General features: G+C 39.4%; 1 protein-coding gene across 3 annotated transcripts in view; it reads right to left on the reverse strand.

Annotated features, from left to right (window-relative positions):
- Window positions 1–18,986, reverse strand: part of LOC116316408 (methyl-CpG-binding domain protein 5) — a 45,963-nt gene extending 26,977 nt beyond the window's left edge. For 2 of the 3 annotated variants that reach the window (XM_039606682.1, XM_031734966.2), the window contains exons 1-3: window positions 18,809–18,986; window positions 4,291–4,916; window positions 827–929 (exon numbers count right to left, since the gene is read on the reverse strand). In XM_039606682.1, coding sequence (XP_039462616.1) covers window positions 827–929; window positions 4,291–4,403 — 216 coding nt within the window. In that variant the 5' untranslated portion in view covers window positions 4,404–4,916; window positions 18,809–18,986. Of the gene's footprint in view, window positions 1–826; window positions 930–4,290; window positions 4,917–18,710 lie in introns of all 3 variants that reach the window. The other variant, XM_039606681.1, reaches the window with a different exon arrangement.
- Window positions 18,987–19,290: the final 304 nt, after the last annotated feature.

Here is a 19,290-nt window from a genome sequence, read left to right on the forward strand (position 1 = left end):
CCTTTACAAAAATCAAAACTGCCATTTTTGAAACCTAGCAACGACAGAAATGGCTGCACAAAAACCGACACCGTGGTCCAGCGACAAAGTGGAGATGCTTACTTTCGGTTTAGCAGCAGGTATACCATCACCTTTATACCTACAACATCCATTTTTGTGCTGTTTTTGTTGCATACAAATGACATCCCGGGTCTTTTGGCCGTGTTGCTCTAACAGCCCAAAGCACTGAATTGTAATGGAAAACGACTGAAACCGCGTAGAGTCGAGTGGAGTAGGTACTAGTGGAAAAGAGGCCTATGTAGCAGTGCTATAGCTCCCCTGGCCGAGCCTCACTCCCCCTGCTTTCCTGTCCATATTGTGTTTATACTACACTGTCAAATAACGGCCAAAAAAAATGCCAAAGATGAGATTTAACTTGTGATTTTGTTTAATAGGATAAAACTGACAGCTTGTATAAATAAATGTAATTTTTGTTTATATAGTTTGTGTTTTTCCTTTCTGCATAACAATAACTGAAAACCGTGATTGTGTTACATTAAATCTCTACTGTAAATAAAGGAAACAGCAGTTATCACTGTACACTCGAGTTGCCTGACGATTAGAGCTCTGAAAGGAGCCTGCACAAACAAACACCACACACCAGTTTAAATTTAGGGGTCCTTGTTTAGCCGTAATTTGTGGACAACAGAATTTTAATTTCCGTCGCAGATTGGCTCCTCCATCTTAATCTCTAATTAGCGAATCATCCGGAGCTCAGTTTGGAGCAGCTGTAAAAATCTCACTGTGTTTTAATCAGAGCCAAAAGAAAACAAATAAATAAATATACCTTTTGGAGGATGAGTGGGCACTCCAGGCCGCATTTGCAGGTTCCATCTGTCAGCAGGTAGGTCCTCACCTGCTCCAAGCTGGACAGCACCGAGCCACTGGGACTGCACACAGAGAACAACAACAAGGTGAGGCTGAAGCTGAAGCTGGCAACGATCCACAGCAAAAATGCTCCTTCTGGGAAGCTCACTGAAGCACCCGTTTGAAATAAGATTCAACATTTTTATACTGGAGCTCCTGAACACTGATCTTTAGTGTTAATGTGGAAGAAGAAAAGAAACACGATGGACACAAACTTGATTTTTTTCCCCTTCTCTGAGGCAGGTTAGCAGCTCCTTCAAACTGTTTCTGGATAGTAGTAAGCATGAAATCAACCGCGGAGGAATAATCTCCATCCACATGTATTACAACACCTGACCTGAACAATATATATGCATTTTACATGAAGACATAAAATAATTGTCATTTACTTTCTCATCGTTCATCTTTCCTTAGGGGTATTTCAGAAACCATCACTAGAGTTTCAAGAAAAAAAGAGAAATTATCCAGTGAGCGGCATTTCTCTGTTAAAAAATATCTTGTTGATGTCAGAGGTCAGAGGAGAAAGGTCAGACTGCTTCAAGCTCACAGGAAGGTAGCAGTAACTCAAAAAACTATTTGTTACAACCCAGATGTGCAGAAGAACATCTCTGAATATGGACCAAATTCTCCAGCGCCTTGATTAATCTATAACATGAAGCATTATGGCAGTTCTGGAGGCACACATTATGCAAAGTGTATCTAATACTTCAGTACACTTCTGTGAGCCATTTTGTGTACAGAAGCTACGCAATCAAGGACTTTTATTGTGAAAGGATGGAACACATGCACAGGACAAATTGGGTTTCTGGGTGATAATTGTTTTTAATCTAGTCCTAATATGCCTGTTAATCTTTACACTTGTTAAAGAAAGGAGAAACTTAGACATATAGGTTATTATGCAATGTTCTTACTAGTCACGGCCGCTTGAGATAAAATTAGCCTGCATGTGGCCCATGTAATAATAAAAGGAGTCTGACACCCCTGGACGAAACATTAGAACGAGCTTTAACCAAAGATAGATATAAAAAGGGGTCTCTATGCACTCGAAGGCTGGCACAAAGAAACTACCTCTAAAGAAGAACAGTATGTACCGCTGGTAGTTCCTATCAAACATATACAGTGGCTGGTTGACAAACCAGCCAAAGACTGAATCATCAATCACTGTGGCTGTGAAAAAGAATGAAAAAAAAATCAACTGTGAGGATCATCCCTGAAGCAAAAGCATGCTTTCAAATGTAAAAGAACATCAGCAAATACAAGTGTGCTGTGACAGTATCAGGCCACGGTCACAGACAGGATTCTTTCCAACACCCAAAATAAACCTGACACCAGCCAACTGCTTCGGTTCATTGTGGTTGGTGAGCGCGCGTGCCGGGAAGGACACCAACTTACAGCCTACAAGGATTCGACTCATCGGAGGAGACCGACGAGGAGCAGTCGCTTTGTTAGTCATTTCACTGTCTGCAGCTTACCTGTGTCCGTCGGCTGATCAGTGGAGAAATTTGTGTGTCTAGTTCATGTGAAATGGAAACTAAATCAGGTGACCATAACTGGACACAGCAACCATCATCATCAAAGAGTTGCCATGCTTCTGCTCATCGATCAGTTAGAGAAACTCTACCCTGTGTGCACAGTAAACAAGCCTGCTGGGTGCTCTTTGAATTCAAATGACTGGGACCAAAACCTGACGCTTACCTTTGATACATGACATCAATCACCTTCGTTGTTCGTGAACACACTTGTAGTCATGATACAAACTAGTGGTAATAATGAGCTGATAGATGTGGCGACAATTTTCATTTCTCCTTGACTCTTATTGGAACAAAATGATGCAATTTAAGAAAGACAATCGATTGGTGGACAACAGGGGTTAGACGTTCAGCCATTTAGCCCCACACACACTCATCAAGAATATGAATGTCATGGTAATTTGGGACAAAACAAGTTTGAATTTTTTTATAATCCACACAGGCTCAAGCCTATACATACAGGGTCAAAATCTTTTAATAAGTGGTGGTGAAAGTTCTATGATGTCTCAACTTGACAAGGCTTTTTCTTTTTAGTGATCACGAATGACTAAAACTGGTAGTTTCTTTGCAGCACAGAAAGGATTTGTTTAACAGCCCTCATTGGATTTACCAATACTCAGAACATTGGGGGAAGTCTAAGGCAGCGGTCCCCAACCCCCAAGCCACGGACCAGTACCGGTCCGCGAGTCGTTTGGTACCATGCCACGAGAGTTGAGGCTCGGGTGTGAAATTTATGGCTTTCAGGGTTTTTATCGGTTTTGTATCGTTATTTTTTTATCGTTTTTATCGTTAACTCTGTTTCCCTGGGTCTTTTCCCATGTTTTATGAATAAATCTTTTTTTGGTACCGGTACTGGCTTTATTTTGTTGTATTTATCCGCGACACCTTGAACGTCCGTGAAAATATTGTTGGACATAAACCGGGCCATGATGCAAAAAAGGTTTGGGACCGCTGGTCTAAGGAACTCACTGAAGATCCAACAAGGAGAATTGTAGATTTACACAAGTTAAGAAGGTCTATATAAATGCAGACTCGAAGATCATCATATCAGATAATTGTACGGTAAGTACAAGTTCTTCAGATGTGGAAAAAGACCCAAACTGTCACACATGACAAGAAATTGATTAGGATCTTCAGGAACAGCCCAGAAACTACCAAGGTTCAAGCCTGACATGAACTGGAAACCTCTGGAACACCAGAGAGCGTGCTGATTAAGAAAGAAACCCCTGCTCCAATATAGACTTCTTTTATAAAAGTTTATTTTGTCTCAAGACAAGCTTATATCTTTGCCTTGAGCTTATATATAGAGTTATAGTTAGAGGAGAAAAGATGAGGCTTTCAAACCTAAGAACACTGCACCAACTATCAAGCATGGTGGTGGTAGCATCATTCTCTGGGCCTGTTTTGCTGACAGCGGTACAGGTACACTGCACAAAGTGGATAGAAACATTAAGGATGACTTCAAATCAACAGCTAAGTTTCTGAAATGGCCTTCCCAAATCCCCCTATATATGTAAGTATATATTGGAGCCTGTATTTATATATACTTTTGACCCTGTGTGGATTAGAGAAAATACAAAATAAATTCAAACTTGGGCACCCACTACTTGTTTTATGAAGTCATTAAAGATATATGCTATACAATCATTCTACTCTGGAAAAAGAACAGTTTAAAGAAATCATTAAAAGCCCGAAATTATCATGACACTCATGCCCATAATTAGTTTAAACATTTTATTAAACAGCTTTCAGTCTAAATGTACTGAGCACGTGCAGTGGTTCACAGATATATTTCCCTTAATCTGTAGCCATGTTTGCTTTCAAATCTCTAATGGTTTTGATCTCATTTTCTTACCTTATGTACACGACCCCTCCGCCATGCTCTGTCTTGCGCTGCCAGCCAATGGGGACCTGGACAGGGACGGCCTGCCTCTCATCTCCCGCCTCGCAGTCCTTTCCGCCATTCATTGCTCCGCTGGTTTTACGCTCGACACCTCAGAGGTATATATATCAGACATCAACCAGCGTCTTCGCAATGCGTGTCATGTTTGTCTTCCAAAGCCGTGGCCGAGGTGGCGGTAGGAGGGAGGGTTCAGGACGATGAATATTCACTTCAGAGTGGGAGTGTGCTCTCAGGTGGAGCTGATGGGGGATGGGGGTGCAGGGTGGGTAGGGTGAGGCGAGCTCACGGCAGACCCTACCCTTTGAGCTGCTTCATGGCCACGGTGCTGAACGGCGCGTGGACTTCCATTACTGCAGCTCGTCATTCGGAGCCATCCGACTCGAGAAGGGGAGAAGGAGGAGGGGTGGGGGTTGGGGTGAGGAATCGGCTGTGCGTTGAGGGGAGAGTCGCCTTACTTTTAATTTTTCACCATTTGTCTCTCACCACCCAGAACACGCTCCCCTCAGGCGGACATGTTGCAGACCATGTTCAACATATTGGTTCCCAAATGCAGTTGGGTAGTGGTATTCCCATGGTTCCTTTGAGGGCAGAAGAGAAAAGACAGAGTTGTAAGAACAAGAAACAAAAAATTACACATCAAAAATATTTAACAAGCATACAGCCCTAATAGAAAATGATTTCTTAGGTAACAAAAGCACATCAAGAGCGCAACTCCCCCGAAGGGCAAGGGCTTCAGTCATAGGGCATTGCATTGAAAAGATAAAGTGTGTTGTATAGCCCTCCCCATGCCTGTTCATGATACATTATACTTGATATGGTTTCCTTTTTTAATATTTTACTTTTTTTTGTATCCAGTTTAAGTTTTACATTGGGTGCTAACAATGAAGGTCAAGGTCAAATGAATACCCAATCCAGGTACTCATGTGCCCCAAGGCCTAGTATATTGTTGTGAAATTGTGGGTAATATAAAGTTTTTACTGTTTTTTTTTTTTTTTAAATTTGGTGTCACCTTGACCTGATCTTCATGAAAATTAAATCAGCTTGAGCTGTTGTTGGTATCTACTATCACACAAAATTTGGAAATTATATCTTGTAAACTGGCGACTAAACTGCTAACAAAAACACAGACAGACAAACGGAACCAATTACATACTCCCTCTTTTTGGAGGGGAGAGTAAAAAGGTAATATCTAAGCCACAAAGCCTATTGTTCAGAACTAATTTAAGAAATTAATCCCCATGATGCACTCTAATTTATTTTGGGGCGATACAGGAACATGCAACGTATAACAAAAATCCGCAGTTATATCTAAATAATTTCTTGTGGTTCAATGGACAGTTAAAATTAGGGTGGGGCCACTCTGATATGTCGATATCAGTTGGTTCCTGACCCAAAAAGCTGGAAGAGATATCTGTAGCTCCTGGCTCTGAGAAGTGAAGCCGATGTAGATTTGTCTTACAACTGCATTCTATTTAATGAGCATTAGGGGGCGAACTCTCTGACTCCGCAAAGAGGACCGCCTAAAGAAGTCTTGGGGAAGAAAACCCCTTGCATCTGTAGAGCGACCTCAGAAAACATTTTCCTGATGAGTTTATGTGCTCAGTCACTAATTTCAAGCCATACTGAATAAAACACTAATTTAACCCTGTAAATTATGGTCACAATTAGCACAATTAGAGTGTGATAAAAGAATTTCCCAGGGAATGCTAACAAACTGCCATGGTTGTTTGTGTTTTACATGGACGATGACAATTTGTCTAGAAACATTTGCTAACAAACCACTGAGTGTTAGTAAAACCTGCAAAAATGCATTTCACCTTCTTAGGAAAATATATGCTTTACCATATTTCAAAAGGTCCAACCTTTACTTTGAAGGCAAATGTTCTTGGTTCCAGTTTGCAGCACAGTCTTGACACTACCACTACGATATATTGGTGATTAATCGATGACGATTAATGATGACTATTGCTATCATTCAGAGACCAAAGCAATTGTAAATTGATAACTGATAAATATGTTTTTATTGTTGGTCCTAATGTACTACTAAGAGTCCGGGAATTATAGTTGACCATAGATTATAGAGAGTTCTTGGTCTATGAGTAGGATATTGAGTAAAAGTAATAGTAAAACCAAGGTGCCTTACTTTATTAAAGGTCTTTCGCATTCAACACGACAACAGCACCACTGTGCCACGCAAGAACAGTTACCCGTCAAAGAACAGCGCAAGCATGCCCGCCGGGGGAGCCTTGGTGCTTGCCGTAATGTGACACACATATAGTGGACCAATAAAAATGCAGAATGACAGGAAGTGTGCTTTTAATACAAGCAAAGTCCACGAACAGTCTGCAAACATGATGTAGAACAGAATGTAGTCAATTTGGGGTCTTTAGGCTATGAGACGGAGGCAGACCGCAAAGAGTAGCTTTTAATGTTGAAAGCAAGTTTAAAGTTTCAGAGCTTTAATGTGCACATAACAAATCAACGACTTCACCAAGAGGGAGACAAAAAAATCTTAATTCATGAATAGACAAACTGTTCTTGACAAGATGAACTCCTCTTTGCAGCTCAGACACTTGAGCAGGAAGGCTAGAGTTATTCTGCGACTTTCTAAGAAATGGAACAGGAATGATAGCTCAGCTGTCAAGTCTCCAATGGTCCATGTCTGTAGCAAAGTATAATCAAGGTCTTAACAAAGAATACCAATGTGGTACACCGGTTCAGTCGTAGCAATCGACTAGATTTACAAACTTTGTTTGCTTTAGTATCCTTACTAGGAGTCTGTAGCTTAATCACTTAAATATTAGACAAAGGTTTACACAGCAACTGATTGTTGAAAATGCTTTAATTTATCCTCACCGCTTTCATAACAACAGGTCTTTAATCTTGCCTCAACATTCAAGTCTATATAAAGAAAACAAAAAAAAACTGCAGCAGTTTTGTCAGCTTCCCCCCCGTCTCCCTATCAGACAGTAGGAGAAGCCCGTCAAAGCTGGTAATCAGGCTGAATAGAGCCTGTGAGTGATGGAGCTCCATGCAAAGCTTCCTCTCAGCCACTGGTGCTGCTGACTCATAACTGAGACCAAACCCAGTGACACTACCACAGAGGAAGAACAGTTAGAAAAAAAAAAAGAAAGAAAAAAGAAAAGAAAGAGGTGGCAGTTAAACGTACGCAGTTTATCTGGAAAGACACGACAGCAAAAGGAGAAACCTCTGCTGCAGAGTTAAAATCTAATTTAACATAAGCCTAAGTCTGGAGAAGACATCGTTTCTACCGTTGGGTTCACACTGGAGGGAAAAATGAATTATACTTCTCTGTAAGAGCCCAGTGCAGCATTGCTATTTGAAGACATCTTTGGCTTTTATAAATGCTGTTTTTTTGAGGCATGCTCTCTTGTATTATTCCCTCAAATTGGAAAGATACAGACTCGTAAAATCATGGGCCTGACCTCAATCAAACACTTGTGATTTTTTTTTAAATTACCAACCACCAAGAGCTAATCTACAACACAAAATTCATAAGCATGATTATTTTGATCAGCAGTTAATCTTATTGACTTAACACAATCCAACTCCTTTTTCCTATTTTTGGTTTACCCTTCTTTAGAACTTCTTCTAATGCACAAACTAGCTTCATGGATCAGTTTTTTAGGATCATCTCTAAGGCATGCTGCAGTCATACCACATGAATTTTGCAAAAGCTTACATAATTATAACAGTGTTAACAGTTTTCCCCCACTGGGGCAGGTAGATCACTTTTAATTCCCCCAAAATAAAGCCAATTAAAATTACTTTACATACTGTTAGCGTATCGCATAAAAATAACACGTAATTTATTAGCAGACTGATACTTCCAGTGCAGTTAGTACGTAAATTAAAATAACATGTAAAGGAGTTAAAAATAAATATACATAACAAACGTTAGGGGAATCTGTTTTGTCTTCATCTAACTGAGCAAAAAAGTATTGGTTGATTAAATTTTTAAATATGTGTACCAGTCTTGAAAATTCTACATCATGGGCTCTAAAAGAGAGGCAGCTGTTAGCCTGCATCAAGTTTACAAGAAATTTTTACAGATTTAGAGATCTATCAGGCAGCAACAGTGTTTAGCAGTGTTGCTTCACACCAGGAAGGTCCTGAGTTCGATTCTACCATGTGCCTTTCTGTGTGGAGTTCACATGTTCTCCCCGTGTTTGCGTGGGTACTCCAGCTTCCTCCCACAGTCCAAAGACATGCCGTTATAAGGGTTAGGTTAATTGATGATTCTAAATTGCCCATAAGTGTGACTGTGAGTGGTTGTCTGTCTCTGGTTTGAGTGTTTTAAGTCTGTGCCAGATTGGCGACCAGTCCATAGTGTACCCTGCCTCTCTCCCCAAGGTAGCTGAGATAGGCTCCAGCCATGGATGGACAAAGATCAGTTTACCTGCAAGCAGACAGCTTCCATTTTAGCTTCTACTTAAATTACTAAGCTGCTGCCATGTAAAAAGTAGATGGAAGCAGTTAAAAAACAACAACAACAACAACAAAAAAACTAAACAGTTTTTCGTTACATTTAAACAATCCATATGGGTGGTTTGATTTGCATTAGCATTGTGAAAATACTGACTGTAATAAAAACGAATCATTAAAAACTAATGATTACTGGCTCCAAAGATTCGGCCACTGTTTATGTTGAACCCTGCACAAATACAAAATTTAAGGGAGAAAAAAAATCAAACATAAACAGGATTTTATCAATTTCTCTCAAATTACACATAGAATTGTTATGGACAACCACATTTGACTTTCGAAAAATGTTCTCTCAATTCTTGGCAATCATGGACGAACAAAAAAAAAAAAAAAATCTTTCTCTTACTGAGAATGCTGTCCAAACTGCAACTTTCTACATGAAAGTTGTTGTCATTAGCAGCCATGCTAATGGACATACCAGTAGTATCAGGACACATCTGCACAACAAAAAACAGGGTACATGTGAATACAGTATATGCTAGTTTTTTCGATCGCTTAATTTTCAGAATCTGTCCCAAACAAATGCTGTGTCCTGGTAGACTGTAAAGCTTGAGGGCTACGACTTCACCAAAGATATCACAGGAATGGTGAATTTCTATCCACCTAGGTTAAAATCTACAAGTTCGACGTCTTCCAAGTGGTCAAGTAATGTCCCCGCTGTCAGCAAGGACTCCCAACCAGAAGGGTTAAGAAAAACGTGTCTTTTTACAGAGGATTTCCTTAAACCTAAAGTACAAAAAACAGTGGGAAAAGGAAATAAAACCCATGTTTGTGTGTTTCCTTCGCTGCTTGAACATGCTGAAAGTGTGTTTTCTTATTCATAGGTGACAGCACAGAGCTGAGTTCCCGAAACATAACTGCACATCATGGCTGCAGCAGCTGGAGATACCACGTGGAAGACACAAGAAGTATGATTCATCATCTCGGGCTGTTTGCATTTTCTCCTGCCAGCTGTTTATAGCAGTGGCGGTCATGAAGAGAACAATGAGGAAGATGCATAAAGGCTCCCAGCCTTCAATAAAGCACACCTACTAAAGCTACCTCTACCTGTCTCTAACTCCTGATGTGAATTTGGGGAACGGTGAAGGTGCACCCTGCCACCTACTGCTCTGCCAGCTACATAGAGATGCAGGAGGAGGTGGATAAAACTGCTACAAGTTGGACTGTCTGAGATCAAACACTAGCAGTCAAACCAATGCAGTTGTATAATTACACCAACTATGGAAGGAAAAAAAAAGACAGAGAGACGTATTGGAAATTCGTTTTCCTATTTTGTCTCCTTAAACCTTAGAAGAGAAATATGAGAGGAAATCTCTCAACTTACAGTGAATAAAGTTAGACCTTAAGCAAAAACTTGAACAGCGGATGAAAAGAATTTTTTACTTTTTTTCTTTAAAATCGCCATCCAGATTTTCAGAAGTGAATATTTGCTAAAATTAGGATCTGTATGACAGACATTTTTCACAACTTTATGCTTTCTTGCACTACACTTTCCACTAGTGCGTTTAGTAGGTTAATTGTATCGTTTTATTTTCCATGAACTTTTTCTCTGTTATTACTTAAAGTTTTCATTGAAATCTATAATTATTTAACTTCATTGTATTTATTTTGACTTCAAATTTGTTTCTAGCTCTTAAAGGTATTTGTTTGGCCATATGGTCATTTATTTTACCGAGCTATCAGGGTTTTTCCTGGCTAAAGGTATTAGATTTTTTTTTTTTAAATTACAAAACAGAAATTTAAAAGAAAGAAAAACAAAATAAAAACACATCAATGCTAAAAATTATGATTGGCAACAGTAGCAGATACCAACAGTGCCGAGGTAGTTGTTTAACTTGAAACGATGACTGTAGATGACTGTCTATGATGCTGTAGACAGCAGAAACCGTCCACAACACTAAGTGACATTTTGTTAATAATTCTGATGTTTGTTAAGCTCCCGTTTCAACACTGAATTATTAAACAGTTATCATAGGTGTTTACTTAGCTATGAAACTATCTAGCCATAACCACACAAGCCGTCTACTAGTGGCTATGGCTAATAATAAAATGTTAAGATAAGGTAACAAGTTATGCACAAAGTGCCATCTAATGTTAGTCTCCTTAGATCAACCCCTGTATTGTTAACAGACATGCTGGTAAAAATAAAAAAACAAACAAACAAAAAAAAAACGCCAGATTTCAAACTATGTCTATCTACTCTGAGGACCTGTAACTGAAAGTATTCACAAAATGAAGGTAAATGTTGCAACCCCTTTTTAAATATGCCAACTCAGATTTGCATGGAAAAACCCAGAAAGGTCAATCTCACACATCCAAAAGTGCATGCACTTGAATGTGACGGGAATTTTACAGTTTGGAGTGAATCCAGCTGCACACGTCACCAAAACAGTAGGGAACAAGAGAGGGAAAAACTTAATGTGGTAGAAAAGGAAGAAATGCACCCTCAATAGGAAATGAGTAAAAAAAAATTACAAACTGTTTTAGATAAGAAATCACATTAAAGAAAAAAAAAAAAAAGACGAGCAGAAACGCAGCCAAAGATCCTCGAGTAACTAAATTTGTGGTCCATTAAAGATGGCAGCTTATGTAAATGAAAACGTTCTCCCTCAGTGTCCAAATATTAAAGAATATGATCAGACAAAGTGGCCTGTGTGCATTTCATTATTAAGTCAAGAAGTAGATTTCTTTGCTTTGGTTCATGTCTGAGCTGGACTTTCATTCAACTCTAACGACAATCTGTCTCTGACTGATCTTAAGTCATCGGGACAAGAAAAGGAGAAAGAGGAAAACCTCTTTATCTATGAGTCGACAACCTTTACCCGCCAACTCACAATTCAGGTCAGAACATGAGCTTCAAACGACTTTAGCAGCACGCAACGCCAGTTTGCCAGCATTTGGACTCTGGTAAGTTTGAATGGAGCACATAACCCACTGGAGGACTTAAGGTCTTTGCAGAGTGACAAACTAATAAAGCCAATTAGAAGAGATAACAGTGGAGGAGTAGTTGTTTTGGGAACTGTAAAAATCGAGGGAGCACAGTCACAGTCCAGCAGAAGCATTAAAATAGACAATCTCTTGGTCTTACTGGTATTACACAGGGTCTGACATAACCAATGGCAAAGTAAAATGTGTGTGTCTGCACAGGTTGATTTCAACCAATCAGTTCAACTGTTAAAAAAAAAAAGAAAAAGAAAAAAAAAGATAAAGTCAAACCTCATTAACAAGTGAGTGAGCATTTTCTCATTACAGGAAGCATACGAGGCTGCTGAGAGAAACTGGTGTGGAAAACACAGCGGGAAGGCAATGCTGGAGGTTTGGAGCGCCACAGCATGAACTGTGAAAATTCACAACAAGCCTCCTTGTATTGTAAGGTAAAGACCCTTCAGTATTAGAGGGAGAACCCCAATAATCTGATGATCCCTATGAGGAAGAACTGGGTAACAGTAGGGAGGAAGAACTCCCTTTGAACACAAAGAGACCTCCAGCATCCTGCTGTAACTGGTTGAGTGGTGAGGGGATAAAGGTGCCAGAGTCTGCTTTATATATGATGCTGGCTTTTAATTTTAAAATGGGAATCTATGGAAAAGCAGTGGCAGTGTCACAACTGAAAGCATGACCCCAGGTGAAGTGAACAATTTTATTTTTTTTCCCCCAGAATAGACATTCAGCAGGACTTTTGCGTTATTCACAATTTAACTAAAAAAAAAAAAAAAAATCCTGGAGGTAAAAAGTCCAAAAGAGTCTTTATCAAGCTACCAGACCAGCAAATTTGAAAAAGTGAAAAGCATCTTTTACACTGCTTTCTTTGTAAAAGTCACAAATACATCATCCACTCGTCTTTCTCAACAGCTTTTTTGTTTCATTTCATATTTTTGGCAAATGTTTGAATCAAAATCCCTAAATTTAGATATTAATGGTCTTTTTGGCACCAATGTGCCCACCATTGATTTTAATTGCTAAAGGGTTTATTAATAATTACAGAAACCCTTTTTTTCCCTAAGAGGAGAAACACCCTTCCAAAGGTCTTCTCTATGCAGTATCTGACAAACTTGAATAGTCATGAATACTTTCTGCATACGTGACTTTAACAACAGCATTTTCTTTGTTGTCCACCTATTTAGCAATAATTTTAAAAATGAAACACAACAACACTGCATTTGGAAATTCTTGGTCTTTTCAGCACGGCTATTCCCATTATTGGGTTACTCTTAACTCACAGAGTTTGTATATAATAAACTCGTTGAAGAGGACCAGTACAGCTTGAAAAATTGTTTTGCTTTTGTTTTTTTTTTAGAAGTGGCAAAACATACTTAAAAAAAGCTGCCTTTATGCAGATGAACAGCTTGTTTAGTTTAAATTTGGCAGATTTCTTAAAATTGCAGCCATCCTCTCTCTTTCTAGCAGAAATACTTGCATACAGAGATACATGCAGTGCTGACTCTAAATAGGAGCACAAAGCGTCCTCTACTATATTTATTCAATAATTATTTTGCACATTTTGACTATCTTGCACTAATGACCATAGCATATGTCTGCATTTATCCCATCTCCATCTTAACAGGTGGGCAAATCTGAACAAAACGTTGCGTGATGTCACACACACAACAATTATTCACAAATAAATATTATATATATTTTTTTTTCAAAGATTCGTTATAAATCCATTTATTTTTCCTTTTGTACATACTATGTTTATTTCATCATTTCCTTGCACATGCAACGTTACATTCTCAATTTGTTTGTATGCAATTTAATGGTCACCAAAAATGTGGATCTGCAACCGAATTTTATTCCACTCACCAAATAAGATCCTTAAATATCAAAGACATGTAGCTTAACAGACCACATTTCATTGTTGAACGTGTTTTTGACGATCATTGGGACTCCATGAACCCTAAAAACTTTGTTTTTACTTCTACATCTTTTAGGGGTATTGTAAATCATGCTTTAAATAAATTACTACAAAAGGTAGCAGTTAGAGATTATTTATCCCAAAAGTTCCTGTGGTGCAGCACCTAAGGATTAAGTTAAACAAAACCTACAGCAAAATAATTTGGACAAAAGTATCTCAATAGAGGAAAAGTAATTTTAAATCAAAATGATGTAAATATACATTTTTTTTGTCTTTTAAGGGGGCAGGGGTGGGGGGTGGGGGGGGTGATTTAATGAACTGTCTGAAATTGGATTAAAATGGTCTTTTTACTGTTGTGCCTCATTATTGTGTTGTTTTTTACTGTTAGAATTATCAATATTGCATGTATTTCTTAAATATCATTCTCTGTTTTAAATGTATTTTGAAAATAATTCTTTTTAAACTCTAAATTTGGAAATTTTATGTTCTTTTCATGACAGACGTTCCTATTATGGGGTTGCGCTTAACTCTCATAGTCTGTATATAATTAACTAAGTTAAAAGGACCAGTTCAGCTAAGAAAAACAATGCCATTTATTAAGTTGTGGAGAAACATACCTCCATATCCATTTAAATAAAAGGCACAGAGCACATTTTTAAGAACACTATGACGTGAAAGTCACAAATAAGATAAGATAAGATAAGATAAGATAAGATAAGATAAGATAACCTTTATTAGTCCCTCACGTGGGAAATTTGTTTTCTCTCCTTGAATTGAAAATTTATGGTTTTGAGCACATTTGTTTCTATTTTTTATTTCACTTTTTACTCTTAAAGATAAGGTCATTACAGAGCACCAGGTGGAGAAACATACCTCCACAAGCATTTATGATGCAGGACACAAGCTGATAGAACGCAGCAAGAAATTAATGGAGTCTATGAGGTCAATTCATGAAAAAGATTATACCACTGTTTTTAGACATCTTGAATTTAGGAATAGTCTGATGTAAAAGTCACAAATACATTGCCATAGCCCCAAATGTGGGGCTATGGCAATTACATAATCTTTTACAATACAACAAAATCTAAAATAAAACCAATAAAGTTGTTCCCTAATGCTTAGTGTCGCTGGAGTTTTCACGTCATCAGATCTTTGTCTTCTTCGTGCACCTTGGAATCTAGTGAAGTTGTGCCAGACAAATTTGTTGGATATCTACATAACAGTTTCCCAAATATTCCTCACAAGAACGACAGTTTCATTAACAAAAGTACTGGTTTAGTACATGGTATTAGCAGAAAGTTGGTGTCTGTGTATCGGTACTGGAAAAAGTACCCTAATTACAACAAAGTGAGCCTACCTCAGATGCATTCGAAGGTGTTTATATGGAGCATTTTTATTCTGTTTGGGCTTTTAATCCCATTAAAGTCTGAAAATTAGAGTCCAGGTAAACATAGACATGAAGAGGAAAATTACAGGTAGAAATGCTCTTACCCATTATTTAGATGAGATATCTGTGCATTCAAAGAACTACTTATTGTCAATTTTTTTTTCCTTAATTAAGAAAAAAATTTGAGAGGGTTATCAGATGCAGACAGTTTTTGAGAGTTTTTTCACAGCGAAACATGAAAGTGTCACAAAAAGTGACTTATTTGTTGATGTACAATAGGGCTGCCACAAACGATTATTTTGATAGTCGACTAGTCACCGATTATTATTGCGATTAGTCGACTAATCAGATCATGCATCCATTGAACGTAAAACATACAGCTTATTGCACCAGCATGCATCTGCTCTTATTTAACTATCATTATCTTACAGCTTTAAGTGTTTAAGGTATGTGCTAACTAAAAATAAAGACAAGATGATAGTTTATTGAATTTAAATGAAATTTGCAGATTGTTTCGGAGGAGTTTAATAAACGCAGCCGTCTGCTCCTTGCTATCTAAAATATAACAGGACACCGGAGTATATTCTCGAGCATCTCACACTTCTGATAATCAGTCGTCTGCTTGACGTTTATTCAGCTGTGTAAAAACTATAACTTTCATCTCAGCCAAACCGATTTACTCAGGAACAAATAGAATACTGAAAAAAGCCAAACAATAACATTTTTAAGTTATCTAAGTGACTTATATATCATGTTTAACCTGAGTAGCGAAAGACGGCGGTGGATTTGAAAACGATTTGCCGGGAGTCCGGTGTTCTCACCGGCTCTAGTGAGCCGTCAACCCCAGCTAGCTATCGAGCTGGTGGGTAACAGACATCTCCGAAAACGTCGGAGCGCTTTTGAAAATATGTGGTGTCTTGATAAACTAAGCAGATATTTTAAGTTTACACAGCTACATTCCTGCCTGAAAATATGTTAAACGTTTATTTTGTGACCCAGAAAGAATAATAAGAGTAACATTAAAACTAACTAGCTGCCGCCATTGTTGGAAACTGAGCAGGGCCGCGCTATGAATTCTAGGACAGTTTCTTCTTCTTCGGGGTTTAACGGCAGCTGGCATCCTTGTGCATGCAGTGCTGCCATCTTCTGTTTCAGTCCGTTATTACACTCTTAAATCCTACTACTTATTCCTGCGTCTTTTGCAATCTTACAAAGCTTCAAACGACGTGTCGACTATTAAATTAGTCGTCGACAATTTTGATAGTCGACGTAATCGTGACTAGTCGACTAATCGTGGCAGCCCTAATGTACAAGGACACAAATTATAGGGATTTTTTGTGGCAGGTTGCACAACTTCATAAGCAATGTATTTCAATAGATGATATATTTCGTGTTTGCATTCTGTTTGTATTAAGACCCTTCAGCAGTGACATGTCACAATAGCAAAGTACAAAAGAAAAGCTATAAAAGAGGAAGCAATTGTTGTATTTGAACCCAAGCCATGATCTTTTTCTAAACTTAACCCAGTAGTACTGTTTTTTTTTCCCACTGGGGTTCAGTCCTGTCATTATTTTTCCTCATTTATTTAGTCGAATCCATGAAAAATGCCAACAATAACAAAGACTGACAGGTTCGAAAAGTAAAAAACTGATTCCCAAAGAGCTATTACCTGGTTTATCTCAGCATGGTGTGCAGCATGGCCTTAAAAAAAAAAATCTGAGGAAACTGAACAAGTGGAGGACACAAGAAGACGTGGAAGGCCTACAGCAGGTGAACCATATATTAAAGTCATGTTCTTATGCAAAATCACACAAGGGCTGGCCGGAAAATCAGTGGTAACGGGTCTTACGGAGTGATGAATCCAAATTTGACATTTTTGTTTCAAATTGTTGCCAGTATGTAAAGAGAGGTACAACTGTGAGTGGTTCTATCATGGTTTGGGACTAGATTTCAGCCATTGGTGTGGGAAATCTTCTCAAAACTGATGCAAGTATGAATGCAGATAAGTCTGATTTTGATGCACCATGCAATTCCATCTGACTGATTCAGCATGACAATGATCCCAAACACACTGCCAATGCACTAAAAGAAAATAAATTGCTACACTGTCAGTCATGGATTGGCTTCCCCGGAGCCCGGACCTCATAATAACTAAGAACAGAACCAAAGGCATCCAACATCCAAAGAAAAGCTTTGAATGTCCTTCAAGAAGCCTGGAGAACTATTCCAGAAGAATACTTAACGAAATGACAAGAACGCTGCCTAAGAGAGTTCAGACTGTGCTGAAGAGTAAAGGTGGTCACACCAGATATTGACTTTCAAGCCCAGCAGAATTGTACAGGCCCATTTTTTCACTCTATATACTGCATCTTCATTTATGTTTGCACAAATTTCCCATTTCCTAGAAAAGTATACAGAAATGAGGGGCTGCTAAACACATGTCTATTGCCTTTCACCTTTTAAAAGTGGAAAATATGTACTGATTTGTGTCAGTGTACGGCAAATTAATGAGTACAGTACATGAAACACTAATCAATAGATTAAAGGTTGTGACTACTTCATATACTGCTGCAAGACTGCGCTGAAGATGTTCAATATGAAGCTTTTTTAGTGAATTTCCATCTATATTTACAGCTGTCCAGTTTCATGAAAGTGAAGAGCTACCAGCACAAAGCACCTTCTATTTGCTGAGCATAAACCTGCAACACCACAAAGGTTAGACACGCTGTCCTGACCCATAAGATATCCACCGCTGGCTAGATTAAACCCATTAATTCTCAGCACAGCACTTAAATCTTGCTGTAGCTCCTGCTTGCTGGATTTGGCTAAGGAAAGCTTCGGGGATAAATTAGCCATATTGTCCTGCAGCAGCCTTCAAAGTTGACAGCCACATAGCCTGAATGACAAGACTTTTTTTCCCACCCGAAGCCGGAGGAACATGACAACCGCTTGTGTACACAACCAAAACAACCTAAACGTTAGATAATAGCCAATTAGCCTGGTGGACATTAGCTGGGGCTGCTCATCAACTGAGCCAAATGTTGGTTTAATAACCATTAGCTCGAGCTCCACCGTGTGAGGGGCCTCCGCATTAAGAGGGGACCGTGTCAACAAGCGGGATCAGTCCTGTCTGACTGCCTTTTTGATGCACTGGACACAGCATCTGAACTAGCTGGGGGGTTAGCCTGCCAAGCGTCAGCTGTCTAGCTGCCGTTAGCTTAGCTAGCTTGTTGTAACGAAAATGAATTAGGACGAGCTCGGCTACGCTAATAACGTTTCAGCATTTAATTGGAACCGCGGAGCAGGGTTCGTGCATGCCGGGGACCCGCAGGCCCGGGGTTCCGACTTCAAATTGTCGAAGTAAAAAAAGAGAGAGAGAAGAAGCAGCTAGGCCCGGCCGTTGAGGTTTCGAGCCAAAGGGGGAGGGGGGCAGGCAAGGCCAGGGGTAAGGCCGAGTTAGCACGGGTTAGCTTAGCATGCTAGCTAACAGCCGTGCCATCCCGTTGCGTTTGCAGAGGGGAGAGCGAAGAAGAAGAAGAAGAGAGAGAGAGGGAGAGAGAGACGCTTTTCAGGCACTAACGTTTCTGTCTGCGTCAAATCAAACCGTAAACTGTCCGTTCTTACCCGGGCATCCCGGCGAATGTGTACCGGAGCCGAAACAGCGAAACGGGCGAGCAACAGTGCGTCTGCGAGCTTAGGAAAAATAAGAATAAGCAGCCTACCCATTAGTTCTCTGCCTCTGCTGGTTCTCCTACACTGGGATATTGGAAATGATGGAGAGCCGCACTGCGCATGCGCCGACCTCAACCAGCCAGCAGATGGGAGAGGTGATGCACGTTTCCTCACATACACGAGCTCTGCATGGCCAAAAGGGGGAAAAAAGAAAGGGGGAAAAAAGAAAGGGGGAAAAGTTAGGGGTAACCTGGATGTGAGGGTTGGGATGGGGACTCACACTGAGCCACAGCCTGAACCGGCGGGTCCCACATTGAGGCCTGAGGGGCCTCCAGGGACCCCTGAGGCAGAATTGGCTGCAAAACTATTTCATCCCTTTTTCCACATATTTGACTTTAATCCTGGGAGATATAGAACTGGTTTTATTTTTTATTATTTTATTTCCTAAAGACTCTATGGAAACGTTTCACAGTACATTACGAATATGTTGACACTGTACTCTTCAGGTCATTGAGGTCATCCTGTATACACT

Source organism: Oreochromis aureus, linkage group 23 (assembly GCF_013358895.1).
Source record: "Oreochromis aureus strain Israel breed Guangdong linkage group 23, ZZ_aureus, whole genome shotgun sequence".
Classification (NCBI taxonomy): domain Eukaryota; kingdom Metazoa; phylum Chordata; class Actinopteri; order Cichliformes; family Cichlidae; genus Oreochromis; species Oreochromis aureus.